General features: G+C 45.1%; 1 protein-coding gene across 6 annotated transcripts in view; it reads right to left on the reverse strand.

Annotated features, from left to right (window-relative positions):
- Nucleotides 1-21,039, reverse strand: part of LOC123772038 (suppressor of lurcher protein 1) — a 55,679-nt gene that overhangs the window by 9,083 nt on the left and 25,557 nt on the right. For 4 of the 6 annotated variants that reach the window (XM_045764905.2, XM_045764927.2, XM_045764917.2 and 1 more), the window contains exons 3-5: nt 3,224-3,437; nt 2,024-2,205; nt 615-776 (exon numbers count right to left, since the gene is read on the reverse strand). In XM_045764905.2, coding sequence (XP_045620861.2) covers nt 615-776; nt 2,024-2,205; nt 3,224-3,437 — 558 coding nt within the window. The remainder of the gene's footprint in view (nt 1-614; nt 777-2,023; nt 2,206-3,223; nt 3,438-21,039) is intronic. The other 2 variants (XM_069324312.1, XM_045764908.2) reach the window with 1 other exon arrangement.

The following is a 21,039-nucleotide window of genomic DNA, read 5'->3' on the forward strand; positions in this document are numbered from 1 at the left end:
TTTGTCAGCCATCTCTTTCTCAAAATATATTTTGCTTCTCTTCTCCCTTGTTCAACCACTTGGGGTGGACGGTAGGGCGACTGTCTCGCTTCATGCAGATCGGCGTTCAAGCTCCAACCGTCCAAGTGGTTGGGTACTATTCCTTTCCTCCCCCCGTCCCATCCCAAAACCTTATCCTGACCCCTTTCCAGTGCTTGGCACTTTCACATGATAGTTTCCTTCCCTTCTCCTCACTGCCGTGTAGATGTTTCTTGTTTCTTTGTATTGCTGGTATGTTTGAGGGCTTGGCCTCTTCCTATATTGATTTCATTTTGTTGTTTGTTCTTTGGCCCTCACAATTTCTGTTGAACCAATCCTGTTTTCTAGTTCTGCATTTCTGTTTTGGTATAAACCTTTTTGTGCCTTCATCATACATCTCATTTACTTCTATGCCTAACAACACGTCTTTCCTATCAAATTAATTCAAGGACTTGCCAAATTTTCCCAACAGTGTCCTCTCCTGAAATAAGTTTTTTTCCAACTGCTTTTTCTTCATTCTCTTCTAGATTATAATGCATTGTATATACAGTATTTCCAAAAAGACATGTGTAAGACAGGTGGGTGCAAACAAATACCTCGTGTGCAGCAGAGGGATAACACACAAGAGGTAGATGGCCAATATAATATGGTACCTCCTGGGTTGGGGCTGTGGAACTCGCCTCTGGGATAGCAAGTCGAGTTGTACTCGAAGACACATGGCTGGGAGTCCAGCTGGCGGCCAGTCTTCATCCCGAAATCTGTCACAAATTAAAAGAAATTATCCCTTTTAAAAAAATATTAATACACTAGACAATTATTAAAATAAATATTTAAAAAATCACAAAAACTTAATCACAAAGATTGTAGGCAAGTTTTTAAAAGAAAAAACTAAATTAACTGAACACACACTTTTCCAGTAATATCATGATCCGCGATTAACAGAGATTCGTATAATATTCTTGGAAAACACAATTCTCTCCAAATATACATACACAATGAATTAAATTATCATGAAATTTGTAATCTGTGAATATACAAAAATATAACTCCCATTTAAGGAATAAATCTTGTATATATCCATATCTCACGAAGCATAAAACTAAACTGGAGAAGGTTCAAAGGTTTGCCACCAGACTAGTCCCCGAACTGAGGGGGTATGAGGAGAGTAAAGCAAGAGAGATAATTAAACCTCACGTCGCTGGAAGACAAGAGTTCGGGGGGGGGGACAATCACCAATACAAGATTTTCAAGGGAACTGATAGGGTAGATAGATTATTTAACACAAAGGGCATACACGCACTAGGGGACACGGGGGGGGGGGGATTTAGTGCCTAAATGAACCATAGAGCTATTAGAAAATTTTTTGTTAGTGTCAGTGTAGTTGACAAATGGAATGCTCTCGGAGGTGATGTAGTGGAGGCCAACTACATGCACAGTTTCAAATGTAGATTTGATAGAACCAAATAGGTTCCAGAATCTGTACGCCAGTTGACTGACAGTTTAGAGGCAGGACCAAAAAGCCAAAGCTCAACCCCCGCAAGCACAACTAGGTGAGCACACGCACAGGGAAGACATGATCACTACCTACAAAATTCTGAAAGGAATTGACAGGGTAGATAAGGATAAACTGTTTAAATTAATATGAGTGGAACGCGAACAAGGGGACACAGGTGGAAACTGAGTACCCAAATGAGTCACAGGGATGTTAGAAAGAACTTTTTCAGTGTCGGTAGTTAAGAGATGGAATGCATTGGGCAGTGAAGTGGTAGACTCCATACACAGCATCAAATCTAGATATGATTGAGCCCAGTAGGCTCAGGAATCTGTACACCAGTTGATTGACGGTTGAGAGGCGGGACCAAAGAGCTCAACCCCCGCAAGCACAACTAGGTGAGCACACACGCACACACGCACACAAGTATCCGGGGGTGCCAGGGTCTACCTCCCTCTCCCCTTCTTGCATACCTTACAATATATCCTTGATAAAGATGTATATCTTAATTACTTTTAAGGAAGGTGTATACGGCTCTGTAGCCTGTAACGTTTGGGCCAGAGGTGTAGCTCCTGAAGACGAGGGTGAGGTGGGGACCCGACGACATGATGGGGGAAGGGAGGCCGGGCCCGCAGAAGGTGCCCAGCTTGTGTTGGGAGTCGTCAGTGATAGTGACGGAGTCCATGGCGTCACAGCTGGGGACGGACATAGGGGGTAGTGTACAGTTGTACACGGACCGTATCTTTGAAAATGGGGAAAACTGCAACCAGAGGGAAATGTTACCAAGTAGATAAATTAATAAAAGAAAACTTGAAAATTTAAACAACTGTTATTATGATTTTAATATTAACTTTTAACATTGTTATGGGATGGAGAGGGATTTTCTCATTTTTCCTAGCCCTAATGGGGCTAGGAAAGGCCCAGCCTCCAGGGAAACAATTCCCAGCAACTAAAAATATAAATATGGTCTGTCGTCTAAATGAATTGTGGGGTTCAGTCCCTGAGCCCATTATGTGCCTCTGTAACCCTTTCCACTACCGCCCACAAGATGGGTATGGGGTGCATAATAAATGAACTAAACTAAAAAAAAAAAAACGTCTAGAGTAGATCACCTAATCCAATGCAAGACTGGTGATCGAAACTCCAGCTGAAATGTTACCTTAATTTATTAACCCTATCCCCCCCCTCCCCTAAGTACAACAATACTTTACCACCTATCTTACCTTACCTCTCTGACTCCACGCAGGCAGGAGACGAGAGTTACATACACCAAACTAGTAGTAAAGTATTTTTCCTTAAGGCAGAACACACTTAACTAAAATTAATATATTATAGCAGACACGTGTTCACTAGTCAGTACCTTGAACTAAATGAGTGGAACTCATGGTATTTTTGACCAGGGAACACAAAATTATACTTAGACCTCCTTGGTTTTAACTAAAATGAATATACTAACATACAAAATATGAATGTTATCCTAACTAGAGACTTGCGAACCGAACCAATCCACAGAACAATCAACTTTTGCACAGAAAACGTTCATCTTCAAGCCGCTACTTTTCATAGTACTGTACTTTCACCTATGTATAGGATACATGGGAGAAGGGCCGGGTTACCAATGCTCTCCTCCCTCGTTGAGGGGTCAAAGACTCAAGTGGTGTCCAGGAGCTAAACTTCCCCCCCTTCCACACACACACACACAAAGACACTCACTTGCGGTTGGAGAGATTGAGTGGATGGAAGAGGAGGAAGTGGGTGAAGAGGAGTTGGACGCGGTATCCGTGGGGCGCCTTCAGGTGGACGCGACACTGCAGGCGAGCAGGGTAAGGCTTGGGAAAGTTGGGACTGACCAGGGAACCGTTCATGGCCAGCCACTCCCCGGCCTCCTCCCCGGGCCACGCCTCCACCACCTCGTTACAGCTGAAAACTTGACAAGCAAAGAAACCACCATATGTTAGCTCTTGTGTAACGTTGCATGTTGGTCTAATATTAAAATATATACTTCTACACATTCTCTTACAGTTCCCCTCTCAATTGGCAAGATTTATCATTATCAGAACAAAAAGTATTAATAAAGCTGCAACAACACGTCCTGACCATAGGTTACCCTGCCCAGAGCTTCAAGAACCTCTGCAACACCAGACCTGTAGCACAGCTAGTGGACTACGTACTTAGCTCACAGTCCAGGGACGCGGGTGCAATCCCCTGGCAAGACAGAAACGGTTGTGCTCATTTCATTTCACCCGATGCCTTTCTTTACCTACCAGTAAAGCACCTGGGAGTTAGGCAGCAGTTGTTGGTTGCATCCTGGGGGTGGCCAGTAGTTGACCAAAGGGGACGTCGAGAAACCTAAGTATAGGCTTCTTGTCCCCGACCACGAGAATTAACAAGACTTGTTCACAAAGTACACACAGTACACAGCGTATGCATAAGTGTTACCCTGTCGTAGCTCAGTCGATTAAGGCAGTGTCTGGGATGCTCCCGGACGCAGGTTCGAATCCTCGTCACGGCCCTTGTGGATTTGTTCATTTGATGCATCACGTTAGTGTGATCTTTGTGTGACAGTACACAGAGTTCAAATTTACCCTCAACTTCCTATGGCATTAATATATATGTGTAGATATGGAAAAAATTATTGTGCTGGCAGTTAATAGGTCCTAAATATTTAAAATAGGTATATTGAATATGAAAGTTTCATCGTAGCCTGACTTCGTGTATCTAACATTTGTGCGTATGCATAAATGTTACTCATGCGGCCCAAGCATGATGAAGTTATTTGCCCAAAATGGTCACGAGAATTGTTGGGTATTGGGTTACGGGTCAGAAACTTGCAATACTTTTGTACAGTCAGTTTGGCCGAGTGGTTATTATACTGGGCGGCGTTAAAAATTCGCTACCTGGAACAAAAAGTTCTAAGCAGCACGGCTATGGTGAGCCCGTAGAGTACTGGGCGGTACAGGAGAGGGTTAGCGGTACAGGAGAGGGTTAACGGCACAGGAGAGGGTGAAGGGGTACAAGTAGTATATGAGTTCCCCCAATAAATTTGAGCAGCAAATGCTTCAAGAGTACCATGGCATTTATTCTGTATGTTCTCATAATAATCCCCTTTCACTTTCCTTTACTACATAACTTGTGTTCCAAGACTGTTCTTAAGAAAACACACACACACAAAAAACGTAGAAAACATAAAATACAACTAAAAATACAAAAATATTATAATGCGCAACATTTAATATAATGTCCCAATTTCTTGCGATACGAGACAAAGAAAGAGTAACCACAAACCTAAACCCTTTTTAATACAATCTAGCGGCAGGCGAAGTATTGATCCAACTATGACCATTGTCGAGCCTGAAAAAGTGGGAGAGACTAGCGGGTGTTTATCATGACAAAGGCGGCTCTGTCGCTGGCAACGATGGTCACTGCGATATGTCAAGCTGGAATCCTTCAGGTCATGTGATGTATTATAGACGAACATATAGGTTTTTATTAAGGAGATTCTGTTTCACGGTATAATATACAACTATTTACACCGAAAGATAGAATTAGTTCATATAAACACTAGACTAGGTTACATTAGACTAGACTAGGTTAAGTTAATGCTCAGCCATCAGGCTCCCCTGACGGCTGAAAGGACACTTCGTCGCGAATCTAACACATTTATTCGGTGGAAATAAACAGCAAGAAACTTCTTCAATGTTAGGGGCAGCAGGTGAAAAGGGAATAGGCATCTACAAATAGGCAGGTGTACACACACTAATTATTAAACATTTGTGTTTCTTCAAGGCGTAAATATAGTGTAGTGGGGTTTATTCTTAATTTATATGATGCAGTAACAACGAGGTCATTGGTGACCTCTTGCAGTAACCAGTCTGAAGCCATCAACACTGCCACTCTTCTGGTCAAAAAAGGTGTCCATCAGCTGGACACCATCATCAGTACTGTCAAGCAGTGTCCTCCCCCGCGGTAGCAGCCACATAGTAAGGACTGACGATTTAAATGCGAGCTCAGCACGCAGTATATCCTTTCACGACCAAAGATCACATTCACCCCCAAAAATCTACCACTTACGGGCTATTCATGCCCATGCTACCTCTTGGGTGGCTTAATCTTCATCAATCAATCAGGTCATTGGTGCTGTGGTCAATTCATCGAACCTTCGGAATGGAGTTTACATGTATCTGTTAAATGCGTTCAAAAGAAGTCAAACTGGAAGCTACAATACTGTGACAACATAATCACAGGGCTTATCTTTAGTGTATGGAACACACTATCTACTATCCTGTGGTCAAAATAACGGGTCCCCCAAGCTTCTCAAACGGCTCTGCCGGCCATTAAAGCACGCAATCTCCCTCGCCGAGTAAATGAAGTGGTGGAGTGAGATAGAGCGGGAGGGAGGAACGACTGCCAGCTACAATCTATTCGCTGGCTGGGAGGGAGGGCAGCCTATTAAAATCTCGTTACCCCTGACAAAAGTGGCTACTTTGGGCTCTTCCAGTCTTGGCGGGATATCACGAGTCTTCCCTAAAGATATGGTGATGGTAATGTATGATGGATGAATGTGTGTAATGGTGGTTCTTGACACGAGTGAAATACAGTGGATGTGTTAGTGGGGGGTTAGGTTTTGTTGCAGTATATGTATAGCACCAAAGGGAAAGTTTTCCCACTTAACAATAATAATAATGACCTTGCATTATCATTAATTACGCGAGTTTTTTGAGCGCACCTTTGTGGGTCAGTATACGACCTAGCTAACCTGAGAGCACTAGTGGCTTCGACGAGGACAGGATGCCGGCAGTTGTCCAAGGTCCCTCTATTTGCCCTGATCTTTTCTAGCTGTACTTTAAAAGTTAAGAGGTTCGACCTCTTTCAAGCCTGGCAAAAAGATATCCAGAGACATTGCAGTAGCCATACACAGACTTTGTTACAAGTGCTGCTGGGAGGTAAAACCCAATAGTTAAAAAGAGTGTCATCTGTGGAACAGAAGCAGAGGCACCACTATTGCACTACTTACTGGAATGTGAAGCTACTGAAGCCCTGCGCATCAAACTCAACATTATTCCAACAACAGCAAACTGCATTAAATGTAAAATCCACAGCGACTACAATGATTAGGAAAGCAGTTGAAGAATGGGACGCACTAGTGAACACTGGGCATCTATATCCGCCACCAAGATAATGTTATTAAAACAAGACAAGGCTAAAACCAGGGCGCTAAAACAGAAGAGGAAAAGAATTGTGAGAAGAGGAAACCACACCTCCATTTAAAACTTTGACCCAAATATCACAGTAACAATGTTATCGCGAATAACCGAACTCAATTACGGGCTCATTATAGCCCGTACTACATAAGAACAAGGTAACTGCAGAAGGCCTATTGTCCCATACGAGGCAGCTCCTATTTATAACCACTATTTATACATGGATATTTCGTTCTGAGTAGCCAAATCTAAAACATACATAACAATTCTATGTATAGTTAGGCGTATGTAAAGTTGGGTGTCTAGGTTCTGTTGGCGATTACTTGAATTTGAAGTACGTGGGCGAAGCATTTATAGAATTGTGGTTCGAACAGAGGATGTGAGCGAAGCACTTCGTTCGGAAGCGTCGGACGTTATCAGTTGCAAGTCGTGTAAACTGTTTTTCATTAATGAACAGGAGGTTTGGCGGCTGGATTAACAAGCTTAGATCTTTGTATGCGAGGACGTTGTTGTTTTAGATTCAGCTACTCTGAACAAAAGTTCCAAGTAGCACGGGCTATAGTAATTAAGATTATTATTAAGATCCGTACTGTATGCATTTCTAAAGCTATCCGTATTCAGAGCCGAAGAAGATCCGTTTTCTGTAACAGCAGCGCTATTTTGTGGCTCCATGCATCAGCTGCTTCATGACAAAATTTATATTTTAATCTCAAACTTCTTGGGATGACAATGGAAGACTATGCACACGACTCTTCACAACCACATTTACTGGTTTCACCTTTATTTCACTAGATAAAAACTAACTAAACTCTGATTAACGCCAGATTGTGAATCATAATCAACTTTTGTGACCAAGATCTCCACAATTTAGAATTTTCTCAAATTCCGAATTGAGAATCTGTTGAATTCCAGTACCAGAAGACACACGTGACACTGGTGACCTTATATAAGGGTTATATCAGTCTCAGCAGTTATATCAGTTTCAGAAGTCTCCGTGGTGTAGTGGTAAGACACTCGCCTGGCGTTCCGCGAGCGCTATGTCATGGGTTCGTATCCTGGCCGGGGAGGATTTACTGGGCGCAATTCCTTAACTGTAGCCTCTGTTTAACGCAACAGTAAAATGTGTACTTGGATGAAAAAACGATTCTTCGCGGCAGGGGATCGTATTCCAGGGACCATAGGATTAAGGACTTGCCCGAAACGCTACGCGTACTAGTGGCTGTACAAGAATGTAATAAATCTTGTATATATCTCAAAAAAAAAAAAAATCCAGTGCCAGAAGACACACATGACACTGGTGACCTTATATAAGGGTTATATTACAAAGAGAGTTGCCAGATCCGCCTTTCCACGCGGTCCAGCTCTTTCCTGTCTTCACAAGGACGTCATTTCCACCACATTTCTCCAGCCTCTCTCTCCCGTGCTCTCTCAACCCCCCAGAGGAGGGCTTTCTGCAGCTGAGGAACAAAGGAGAGGAGAGGAGCACCTTGCCACATTTTCCCACAGCTCCCCTTGGCTCTCTACATTATCTCCAGACGTTGTTTATTACCTTACGGGGAAGGAGCCTGTGGTTGGTTCATGTCTCTGGACGGTCTCCATCTTGGGAATTACCAGAGTGCAGTTGCCGCCAGCCTGGTTCATCTGAGGTACTTGTTTACACACACCATTCACGAATGGGTTTGTATGGTTGTGTGGACTCTGTGCACGAATGCGTTAGTACGGTTGGTTAACTTTGAACGATCTATAATGAACTAAAGTTCATTATAGATGAACTTTGTCATCTATAATACTTTACCCCCGGCCAAGTAGCTGTATATGCGTTTTATGTTTATCCAGGTTTGATAGTTTCCATATTCTGAGGCATCCAAGTTACACTTGTATGTAACGACTTCCTCTCGAAACTAAGAATATTAAAAAAGCAGTTGTGGTGTCTAATAGGACACACAACTGGAGAGCTTTTGTGTGTGTGTGGGGGAGGGGGGGGTGGTATTTAAAGACGCCAGGATGAGTGTAGATGGAGCACCTCACACAGGTCAAGAGAGCGCCACCACATTACAGCTTTATATTTTAAATGTTCCATTTAACTACTGTGTTTACAACTCAAAATATTCCAATCCAATAATTGTTAATGTTAAATTTATATTTAACAAGTGCTCTTCTATCCTTTCTCTGTGCAAATTTGCAAATTATAGAACCAAGCTCGCAAGTCAAGCCCAGAACCCCGCCCAGGTACATTGCAGACAGAATGATGTAATTTTGTCGTGACAATGTCAGGAATGATGTTAAACATCACCCTTAAACCCCCTTCACCTGACGCAGGCTGCCTCGCTACAACTAATCCTCGCTGTAATGGTCCCATTACCAGACGCCGGCAAGTACCAGTTTCAGGTCATTCTCGAGGTAAGCCTGTGACTTACACACCTGTTCACGGACAGTATTCATTCCAGTTTTTTTCGTCAATGCTTTCTAGCGCCTGTCGGTCATTCAGTTTTTTTTTTTTTGTATAAACCCATTTTCGCTTTTGAAATATATTTTTATACCTCTGAAATATATCTGGGAAATACACTTTAGTTGGGCCTCAAAAACTAGCATAAAATATCTTGCCAATAGTGTTACTCGTATATCTCCGTTATTTTTTTTATTCTCATTTTATTTACTTGCTGCTAGATCTTTAGTAATAAAAAAGAACACTAAAGTCTCACGTTTGATATGATTTTAACGCTTCTATGTTTGCGCGGTATTTGTCGTCAGTTATTTGTTGTTATAGAAGCGTTTACCACCCAAGTGATCCGTGGAGCGTTGTTCAGTGTGCGGAGACCCAGAGACAGCTCTCATACCATGGTCAGGTTAGTGACAGTGTTTAGTCCCCCGACACACGCCACCCATCCCTCACCCAACTATGTCACGCATGCCTTCACTCTCGTGCATCCACCACTTGCAACATTGTATCATCAACGAACGAGATCCGGCAGACTTTTAGATGGACTTTGTTCTTGGTTTATCCTCCGCTCCCCACTTGCTCACTCACTAACTCCCCACCTACCCACCTACCTACCTACCTCCCTCTCTCCCTCTCTCGTTGCTCTGACCTCTACCCATATCAACTTTCTTGCTCTCCACCATTATCTGACGTTTGTAGGCTATTACTTCCCCTCCAACAAAACGTTATCATCTTCGCTTCAGTTCTAAAGTATTCTTCTTCCCTTTCCCCTTAAACCCGCGTCCAATCCTATCCTTCTCAATGTTCATCTTCCTCTCCTTATCCTTTCCTTCTTCCTTCCCACTTTCTGCAAAAATATGTCTCACAGTTATCTTTAATTTTTTCAGACACAAACACCCACACGCTCCCAGACCCTCACAGTAAGAGCTCCCAAAACTGTGGACATTATCATGTAGAACTGATAGACAAGAAAATGAAAACACAAGAGCCGTTGATGTGAGCGGCATCACTAACAAGACTTCCCTGCAAGTTGCTGCTCCACAGACACAGTAGGAGACAATTGTAAAACACCTTTCCAATTTGGCCGTAATGGAATGACACCTGTGATGGATGTCAGCAGTGAAAGGGTCACGTGAACTAATGACCTGAGGCTGTTAGAAAGGATGAGCAGAGTTTATTACCCGTTGGCATGGAGACTTCACGCACATGCGCGCGCGTTCACATAGAGACAGAGGGAGGGAGGGACTACAGGATCACGCGTCCAGTGTTTTGTCCGCTCAGCCACCAGGTCCACCAGGCTACAAATAATTCAGATGGAGGAGAACTACAGAATGTTACACCGACTTAAGACCCACTGCATGAACTGTGTCAGATGGCTTGTCGACTCCAACCCAAGTAAATGCTAGGCAGTGAACTGGAGAAGGAACAGCCTAAAGTAGAGGCGGCTCCCGTTATGATATACTCAGACAGACAATATACTCTTTTCAAACATTATATTATTGAATACTTACTAATAAATGTTTTTATCCGAAATATCAAGAGAAAAATCCGAAGGATGGTAACTTATTTAGTGAATTATTGTTGCTGCCGGAGGCCGCTAGTTTACTGTGCACCCCATACTCATCCTGCAGCCCGTCCTCCAAAAATGGGGTGGTAAATGTAAGGAGACAAATAAGTGCAATTATGTACTATTCATAGCAGTTAGGAATTGTACTTATTTTCACTTGGTATTAAATCGTACTGTCAAATATATTGTGAATATTTGAGTTTACCTGAAAAATTGAATAGAAAACCACGACCTCACCTAACCGTCTTAGTTTTTGAAGATAATAATTTTATTGCTTCTTAATTACAATTAGTACTTAACCTATAGCTATATTGATATTACAGTTTTATAAAACTAATAAAACAAAACTAAAATATATCAATAAATTGTAAAGTAACTCAGGATATTTTAAAATTTTGTATAAAATCTATATTGTTTAATAAACCTGAAAAAGAAATTTCTGATATTTAAAACTTGTGTATTACTAATTGAAATTGAAAACTTCATCCTAAAATTTTGAGTGTCTTAACAGAAAACCAGGAGAATTTAATCGGGGGAGGGAGTTGGGTAAATGTAACAGCCCCATAAGTGCAATTATGCACTGTTTATGACGGTAAGAAAGTGTACTTATTACACTTAGTATTAAATCGTACTGTCAATTCGGAGGATGGGTTGCATCCTGTGAGCGATAGTTTATAATGCACCCCATACCGATCACCAAGAGTGTCACGAGAATCCAGGCAGACGAGGGGTTCAATTCTTTTATCTAGCTTGCCATATTGGCGGGGAAAGTCAGACTCTGGAGTGTATTGGGTGACAAAAGTTTCTTTCGAAACAGCACTAATTGTGGGCAACGGCGTCCTTGGTGGGGGAGGGTGGGGAAAGAGGTTACGATAACACTGGTGTATGATGCACCAATGATTATTTCCTGTTAGGAAGGTCATTCTGATTGGAGTTTACTGTGCTGTGATTAGGTACAAGGCCGTGCTGGCCTACTGCCTGTCCACTCCTGGTCAGGCAGGAGAGAACAGCCTAAAGCCAAGCACCGATAAGGCAACAAAGACCAAAAATAATAAAACGATAGGTAGTTGTTCATGTGGGGACCAGGAGTGTTCATGTGGGAGGTGTAAGAGCGACACAAGGAACATGGGATATCACGCCACCTATACCCCTCACACTGCACAAGTTACAGCCCCGCTCGTGTGCCAGGTAAGTCCACAACGGGCTGACCATAGCCCGTGCTACTTGTAACTTTTAGTTCCGAGTACCTGAATCTAAAGACAACAACCACCCTCACACTATACAGTTCCCCCCCCCCTCCCTCACCCCTCTTCCTCTCACAAATACGCCCCTCACGCCTCCCTTCCCTCTCCCTCCCGGGGGTAACACCGTCCCGTGGGAAGGGCCCCGAAAGCCGTCTCAAAGGACCTCTCTGGCACTGTTGACTCCTGTTGTGTACCAACTCTCCTCCAGACGAAGGCGGCGACGAAGCGTGGAGAGCGACTATGTGCGAAGTGGAAGGGAGTGAACCACGAGTGAAGGATATGTGTATGTGAGTGTGTGTGTGTGAGAGAGAGAGAGAGAGAGACAGAGAGAGAGAGACAGAGAGACAGAGAGAGAGAGAGAGAGACAGAGACAGAGAGAGACAGAGACAGAGAGAGACAGAGACAGAGAGAGAGACAGAGAGACAGAGACAGAGAGAGAGAGAGACAGAGAGACAGAGACAGAGAGAGAGAGAGACAGAGAGACAGAGAGAGAGAGAGAGAGGGAGAGAGGGATGGGGGGAAGGAAGAGGAGAGGGAGTGGTCCAGCCTAACCATCGATCCAATCCGGAAAAGCTTGTGGGAGGCTGGAACGTTCGAGGACCACCATACCGGGAGTCCTGTTGACCACCGTACCGGGGACCACCATTTATTAAACATTTTAAGCCACCCCCTCCCTTACGAAACCTGTACATCTTTCCTCAATCATGGCGGCTTTGTTTACCTTTAATAAACAGTTCACGAGCTGGAAAACTTCACACAAGATTGTTATACACAATATTTTGGTGTTTCGAAGCCGTTTATTAAATGTAAACAAAGCCGCCATGACGTACAGATGAATGAAGGAATGAATTCTGTACATCTTGTTGAAAGATGTACAGCTTTGGTAAGTAGTTGCTTAAATGTTTGACAAACGCTGGCCCTGCATTATTTACACTACTATAGTCTATGTCATATACCATAGTATGACATGTCATACCATAGTATGTCATTATGTCATATACTATAGTCATATAGCAAGATTACCTTCTGCAATCTTGCAGGTCAGGTTAGTTTGGCTTCATGCTCCTCAGGAACGATGAGTGTGAAGCACAGAGTGATCACACTATAGTGGTGCTTCTATGACCAAAGCCGTAGGAGCCGTTATGAGGGTTCGAATCTATGCGTTGGGTGTTCCCAGGCGCGCACACTACACAACTACTCCTAGATGACAACTATTGACCAATTCTGGAGTATGGAGCTCCAGCGTGAAGGCGATGAGTCACAATAACGTGGCTGAAGAATGTTGACCAGACCACACACTAGAAGGTGAAGGGACGACGACGACGTTTCGGTCCGTCCTGGACCAAAATGACAAAAAAAAAAAAAAAAAAAAAAAAAAAAAAGACTGAAGTCGATTGTGTACTTGTCTGTGTACAGACACATGTACCAGTGTGTGTGTGTGTGTGTGTACACAGTCACATGTACCAGTGTGTGTGTGTGTGTACACAGCCACATGTACCAGTGTGTGTGTGTACACAGTCACATGTACCAGTGTGTGTGTGTACACAGCCACATGTACCAGTGTGTGTGTGTACACAGTCACATGTACCAGTGTGTGTGTGTGTGTACACAGCCACGTGTAGCAGTGTGTGTACACAGTCACATGTACCAGTGTGTGTGTGTGTACACAGTCATATGTACCAGTGTGTGTGTATGTACACAGCCACATGTCCCAGTGTGTGTGTGTATACAGTCACATGTACCAGTGTGTGTGTACAGTCACATGTAACAGTGTGTATGTACACAGCCACATGTCCCAGTGTGTGTGTGTACACAGACACATGTACCAGTGTGTGTGTGTACACAGACACATGTACCAGTGTGTGTGTGTACACAGACACATGTACCAGTGTGTGTGTGTACACAGACACATGTACCAGTGTGTGTGTGTACACAGACACATGTACCAGTGTGTGTGTACACAGCCACATGTACCAGTGTGTGTGTACACAGCCACATGTACCAGTGTGTGTGTACACAGACACATGTCCCAGCCAGTGAAGACGTCACCAGCTCTCACCTTTACTACCACCAACACAAAGCTTCCACTCCCACCTGCATGGCTTCTCTTCACGGACAAATCCTAACATTTCCATATACTTTGAGGGACTATAAGGACGACGTGACGTTACAGGTTGTTTAACTGAAGCAAAACAACTTGTTATGATCTAATTGGCAGCATCGGTTAATTGACCTGTTGCCTTCACCCGTCGCCAACTCTTCTACTTCCCGCACCTAGGGAGGTCCTCCCCTACCCAGGCTAACTACTGACGTCCAGTATGCAATCCGCAATTATTGCCTAATCCCGGATACCTATGTATTGCTAACAATAGCAACAAGACAAAAAAGTGAAAAATGCACTTCATGTAGACGAGTTTATGTTTTGAAACTTAAAATGATTTTGTATTCGATATTGGCCCATACAAGATATCAGTAAATCCTCTGAGAGAGATTTTGGAGTGGAGATTAACAGAGTTGCGTGTGAGCGTACGGAGTGAGTGAGGTTTGGGCAGAGAGGAGACGCGTTAGTGAGAGATGGTAATGTTTGTAGAGAGTAGGCCGCCCCCCAGTCAGGCCGCCCCCCCCCCCCAAGCCAGGCCGCACTTGCCCACCTACACGACTCTTGAACACAACAACAACCTGTCCTACTACAAAAGAACGTCGCTTTTCGCCCGTAGGCGTTACACAAGACTAAAAATTATACTAGAAAATGGAAGCGGCTGGCGAAAGTGACATACTGTCCCGTTTTTTGTTTTGGGTCCTCTGGTAGGTTAGGACAGGACACTTTACCTCTGCCTGCCTGCCTCTCTCTACTGTGTGTGTGTGTGTGTGTGTGTGTGTGTGTGTGTGTGTGTGTGTGTGTTAGTCATTAGATACCTTCAAGACAACTCCATGGACAGTTGGTAATGACCGTCAAGGCAAGTGGGGGGGGGGGGAAGGGGGGATGAGATGAAGATGGGGTGGATGGGAGGGGGGGGGGGGGGGTAGAGAATGAAGGTGTAGCGGTGATCGATGAAGATAGCAGCAAGTGGAGTGTGGTGGACCACAACTTGTCTTGTTGAAGATCCTCACCGTCCCTTCTACAGCAAGGTGAAGGGTGGGAGGGAGGTAGGAGTGGCGTAGAGCCTTCCACAACAGTCCTCTACAACACCAGTGGCAATGTCACAACCTCAAATTACCCACAGGAGTAATTAATGTCACCTCTCTTGATTGGCTAAGACATGATGTAACAACAGCAGTCGTCTCAGCATCCACCAGAGGGCCATCTTTTCTCGTCTCGGATATTCAATCCTTAAGACACAAACCTCCTGCTATAATGTCCGGAGTTTGGCGATGGAAAGATTTGGCATTCCCATAGTTGCTTGGAGTCGTTTATGTCTTAAGATTCCTGAGTGACTGATGACACCCGTAGTCTTGTGGCACAGCTCCTGGCACCTTGAGTGGTGTGTAGGGGTGTTGAACTGTGTCACATATTCCACACCTGGCTCATCCTTAATTATTTAGATAAATGAGTTGACACAAATAATACAGCACGCACATCTTTATAGCTAACTGCATTCTAAACTAAATACCATATGGTTTATTTTGAATTCTACCAAACAAGCCATACCAGTCTGTGACACGTCTAAGCACCAGGCTGTGTGGCTGGGTCTAGCCGCTCACAATCTGAGGCAGAGAGACTATTCTCTCACCAAGTCACCAGTTGGCACGACACATGGGGACCACCTGCGACCTGACCTCCGATGACCTTGGTAACAACCACTTGACCTTGGATGACCCTGGTATCCCACACTTGCTCTACAACCGTCCACTAACAGCTAGCTCTCTCTCACCCCTCATAATGATTCCTGTCCCTGTGGTGAGCCTTATATATCCTCTGGCCTGCCACACCTACGGCACCTGGCCTGCCACACCAACGGCACCTGGCCTGCCACACCCACGGCACCTGGCCTGCCACACCCACGGCACCTGGCCTGCCACACCCACGGCACCTGGCCTGCCACACCCACGGCACCTGGCCTGCGTTGGGAAAAACTGTGGTGAGAGCAGAGACGATTTAGGACTCGCTTAAGCCAGGGAAGACGCTGCCGAAGACCGCAGCCTCCTCCTCTTAAGTTATCGTAGAACAGCGTAGCCGCCTTACTCTTCACCATACTTTAACTACTACTTTTATACTCATCCTAAGTTCTTTTGTAACAGCAACTGCTGCTGCTGATGTGGTGACACCGGCCACAGAGCCCCACAGACACCGGCCACAGAGCCCCACAGACACCGGCCACAGAGCCCCACAGACACCGGCCACAGAGCCCCACAGACACCGGCCACAGAGCCCCACACTCACCTGGCCGCCATTATCTCCATATTCTTCCCCCACAATATTTTCAGCATATTGATTTTTCTATTCTCTCTCCACCTGCCACGACCACCACAACGGACCGCCCTACGGCACCTCTCTCGCCATCTTCTTGAGGTTATCTTAAGATGATTTCGGGGCTTTAGTGTCCCCGCGGCCCGGTCCTCGACCAGGCCTCCACCCCCAGGAAGCAGCCCGTGACAGCTGACTAACACCCAGGTACCTATTTTACTGCTAGGTAACAGGGGCATAGGGTGAAAGAAACTCTGCCCATTGTTTCTCGCCGGCGCCCGGGATCGAACCCGGGACCACAGGATCACAAATCCAGTGTGCTGTCCGCTCGGCCGACCGGCTCCCTGACGACCTTGACAACAAGGGCTGCAAGACCTTATATGGAGCACCAGTTCGCTCCCATCTAGAGTATGCACCACTTTCCTGGATAGCCTGCCCCCCCCCCTCCCTCCCATCAATCATCAGTCTGCTGGACAAAGTGGAGAGCCGGGCAAGAAGGCTTATGTCTAGTATTGACCAAGTCTGGTGGGAATTGTCTGAACATCAGAGCCTGCAACACCATCCGGACGTTGATGGTCTTGCTGTTATGTTCAAGACCAACATTCTCAAAGTTCCGCACCTGGCCCAACTCCGTGGACTACCAGTAGTTGCCACCCGTAGCACTAGGCTCTCAACCTTTCATAGTCTAATACTGGAAGTGCCTTTCTCAAGAACATCACTCCATAAACGATCATTCACTCCTAGACTGACTCGCATCTGGAACTGGTTCGCTTCAGAAGGAGGAGAAGAAGAAGGAGAAGGAGCGGGAGGAGGAAGAGAGGGGGGGGGAGGCAGGCCTGGTAGTGGATATTAACACAGTCCGTTGTCTTCAACTTTTTGGGCTGTAAATCAGAGGTGGCTGCCGGGGCCTGCACGCCCAGGGCTCCCCAGGGAGCGTCCATCACGGGCTGCAAGGATATCCCAGAACGCCCACCAGGACCACCACCACGCCTACCACGCCCCCACCCCCCTTGCCCCAAAGGCCAATACCCCCCACATCCCAAAAATTTAGAGGAATATTACCATTGATTTTCCTGAAGCCAACTGCACACATACACAACCACATTATCATACTAATTGAACTCTCGCCTCAGCCGCACCAAGGCTTACATTTTAGAAAGTTTAAATCAAGAGCACAAAGGGATAAGATTACAAGTTTTAACAAATAACAGAACAAGTGTTGAGACGCTATAGGGAGGGCGGCTCCGGGAAACTGTTCCCTCACCACCTCTAATGTCAAGAACATGTCCAACATCTCCTCCCATTATTTTGTTGCTGCACACACCAGCAGCAGAAGGGCTTACTTTAATGATGCAATAGTACTATATTGATCCCAGGCCTATCGGAGTGATCATTATGATTTTAAATGACGTGTAATCATCCATCATATGGTATCATTTACAGTAAATAGAAACAATGTCCCCGTATATCACAATGCAAACACCATCATAAGAACAGTTCAATAAAAAAACTATGCGAGGCCTACTGGCCCATAAGATTGATGATTGATGAAGATTAAGCCACCCAAAAGGTGGCACGGGCATGAATTGCCCGTAAGCTGGCCCATACGAGGCAGCTCCTATTTATATGCACCCAAACATACATCTAGGTGAGTACAACTAGATGAATACATGTGTAGCCAACGTCGTACTCAGGAATAAAAGTCCCTCTTCACTTATACCAAGCATCGTAATATCTGAACTAAATTCTTGTTTATTTCACATTTGGGGAAAAGGCGACTTTTCTGGCGTGTGAAGAGCGTTGAGGGGAGAGGCCGCCACCAGTCCCTCAGGCCAGACAAAAGACTGGGGAAGAACCCACATGGAGCGGAAAGATTGTGGAGAAATGATTCCTTATATTTCTGGGACGGTGATGAAGTGGCGGCTGACATACACCTCGTGTATTGGTCTAGCTTGGGCTATATTATTATTATTAACATCTTTATTGACAAAATTAATTATAAATTTTGCCTAATCTGAGGATTTTGATAGTCTTATTAAAGTGAGGATAATGCTGGTATTCACTGTCACGCAGGACAGAGGTTCATACATAAGACAATAGGTCTAAACTGTAGGCTGAAGCAGTAGCTTGGACTGCTATCACTCCCCGACCATGCAAGTGGTTGGCCACCATTCCTTACCCCCGTCCCATCACAAATCCTTATCCTGACCCCTTCCAAGTGCTATATAGTCGTAATGGCTTGGCGCTTTCTCCTGATAATTTACTTCCTTGGACTGCTCAGTAGTGATGCCCTTGCTTGCAGCAGTTCGATCCTCAGTGGTGTAAGTGGTTGGGTATCGTCCCTCTATCCCAGCTCCTATCCGTTCCAAGTGCTATATATTCATACTGGCTTAGTCATACTTGATTAACTTATCGAGGCTCTGTAAAGGAGAGCGACGGATGGGTTGATAGTTTTGCAAGTTTGTCAAAAGGCAGTTGTCACAGTGCCACACACGAGACTACTATCCAAGCAATTATCAAAATAACGCACCAATCCCGGAAGACTATACAAGAGACTCGTGTACAAGCAGGACAACCAGCCGGGTTAAATGGTCGGGATGAAACAAGAGTTAAGACGAGAGATGAACCACCAGTGACTATAATGATCGCAATATAGGTCAACGACCTCACCTCCAGTGTTGGCATCAATGTGTACTATACAAAACTGTTGTTGTTCTTATAGATTCAGCTACTCTGAACAAGTTCCAAGTAGCACGGGCTATGGTGAGCCCGTAGTGAACTTACCTGGCACAGGAGCGGTGCCAATACAAAACTACAGAGAAGAGTCAATAGAGAGGAGTGAAGTGAGAGGCAACACCTGGACAAGCTCCAGGGATGGCCTGGGGAATAACTGGCCAAAATCTAGACAAAATCAGGGTTATAAGAATTGGGAAAAGAACGAGAGATACTTCCCCAAATAAGGGTGAAAATTATGCGAAAATTGTCATAGACTTTTACACATACAGCACAAAGAGAATACACAAAATATAGATACGCAAGGTAAGGGGACTAACACATCCCACTGGAAGCCAGGGAGTTGCGCTCCCAGACAATAATCCATTCTCGCTACAGGAGTCTTGAGCGGCAATTGGCCCAAGAAGCCTTGCATATTAAAAGGAGACAGCGCCATAAAGAGGCCTTCTGCAGTGATACACTCCCCTTTAGCTGCCAGCAAATCCCAGAGACACGGAGGAAGAACTAAGGAGAGTATATCGCGTGAACTGTCCTGGGTTTTGAGAACTTTGAGGACCCCGGTTCTCACTAACTTCCAACTTTGCAAGTTCCAGGGGCTCCTGCAGCCCACAGTCAGTGGCAAAAACCGCTTATATCCATCTTCCCAGAGAACCTCTTACATCTTATAAGATTTGGTTACATTTTGAAAGATGTATATATAATTTCATATACCTTGCCAAGCCCCGCCGGTCGCCAAGGACCCTCCACCTCTCACCGTCAAGTTATCACTCTTATGTCTTGGGCGGGAGACGGAAGGAGGCTGGCGTCATACCTACACCAGCACCTGCATTATTCATAGTCGAGGGCAGCGTCCTCGGCTCCTTTAATGGGGCGTGGGGCTCCTCCAGGCCGGCTCGGGGCCCACTGGGAGATCCTCCTCTGGGAACACTGATCCTTATGCTGGTCTGCGTTCAATCCCCGACCATCCAAGTGCTTGGGCACCATTCCTTTCCCCCAGTCCCATCCCTAATCCTTATCCTAACCCCTTCCCAGTGCTATATAGTCGTAATGGCTTGGTGTTTTCCCCCTGATAATTCCCTTCCTCCCTCTTGGAACAATGATATCCTCCCCATTGGAACTGACATCCTCCCCCTTGGAACGATGACATCCTCCCCCTTGGAACAATGACATTCTACCCCTTGGAACAATGATAACCTCCTCCCTTGGAACAATGACATCCTCTCCCTTGGAACAATGATAACCTCCTCCCTTGGAACAATGATATCCTCTCGGAACAATGACATCCTCCCCCTTGGAACAATGACATCCTCCCCTTTGGAACAATGATAACCTCCTCCCTTGGAACAATGATAACCTCCTCCCTTGGAACAATGACATCCTCCCCCTTGGAACAATGATAACCTCCTCCCTTGGAACAATGATATCCTCTCCCTTGGAACAATGTTGTTCTTGTGTTTATCGTCACTTTCACCCTGATCACTTTATTTACCTTTACACTTCATGTTGCTTTACCATCTTGCTCCCAATCATGTCCATCCTCCTTATTCTTCATTATTTCTTATTCCCCATTCTTTTAACCCTTTGATACTTCCTGTTCGTCTGTTTATCTTCCACCGTAACTCCCATCATCTCCTTTCCTTTTGCCAAGATGTTAAGTTAAATTCCTTCCCTTACAAACAATAATAATGTAGACTTGTCATCCACATTTCCGTGTGGATGACATTCCATTCACCTGGGCTGTATGGGTGTCGGACCCCCTACGGCGTCACACGCGTGGGGTCCAGGGTTCGAGACCCGTGACCAGGTGAATGGGATGATAATGTAGCTGGTGCCATATTCACGTGGCACGCGCCGCCTGGCAACAGCGACTCATAACTCGGGCCAACCAACTTCCTCAGTCAACATTTACTTCACAGGTATTCTCTCTCTCTCTCTCGTA

Source organism: Procambarus clarkii, chromosome 14 (genome assembly GCF_040958095.1).
Source record: "Procambarus clarkii isolate CNS0578487 chromosome 14, FALCON_Pclarkii_2.0, whole genome shotgun sequence".
Classification (NCBI taxonomy): domain Eukaryota; kingdom Metazoa; phylum Arthropoda; class Malacostraca; order Decapoda; family Cambaridae; genus Procambarus; species Procambarus clarkii.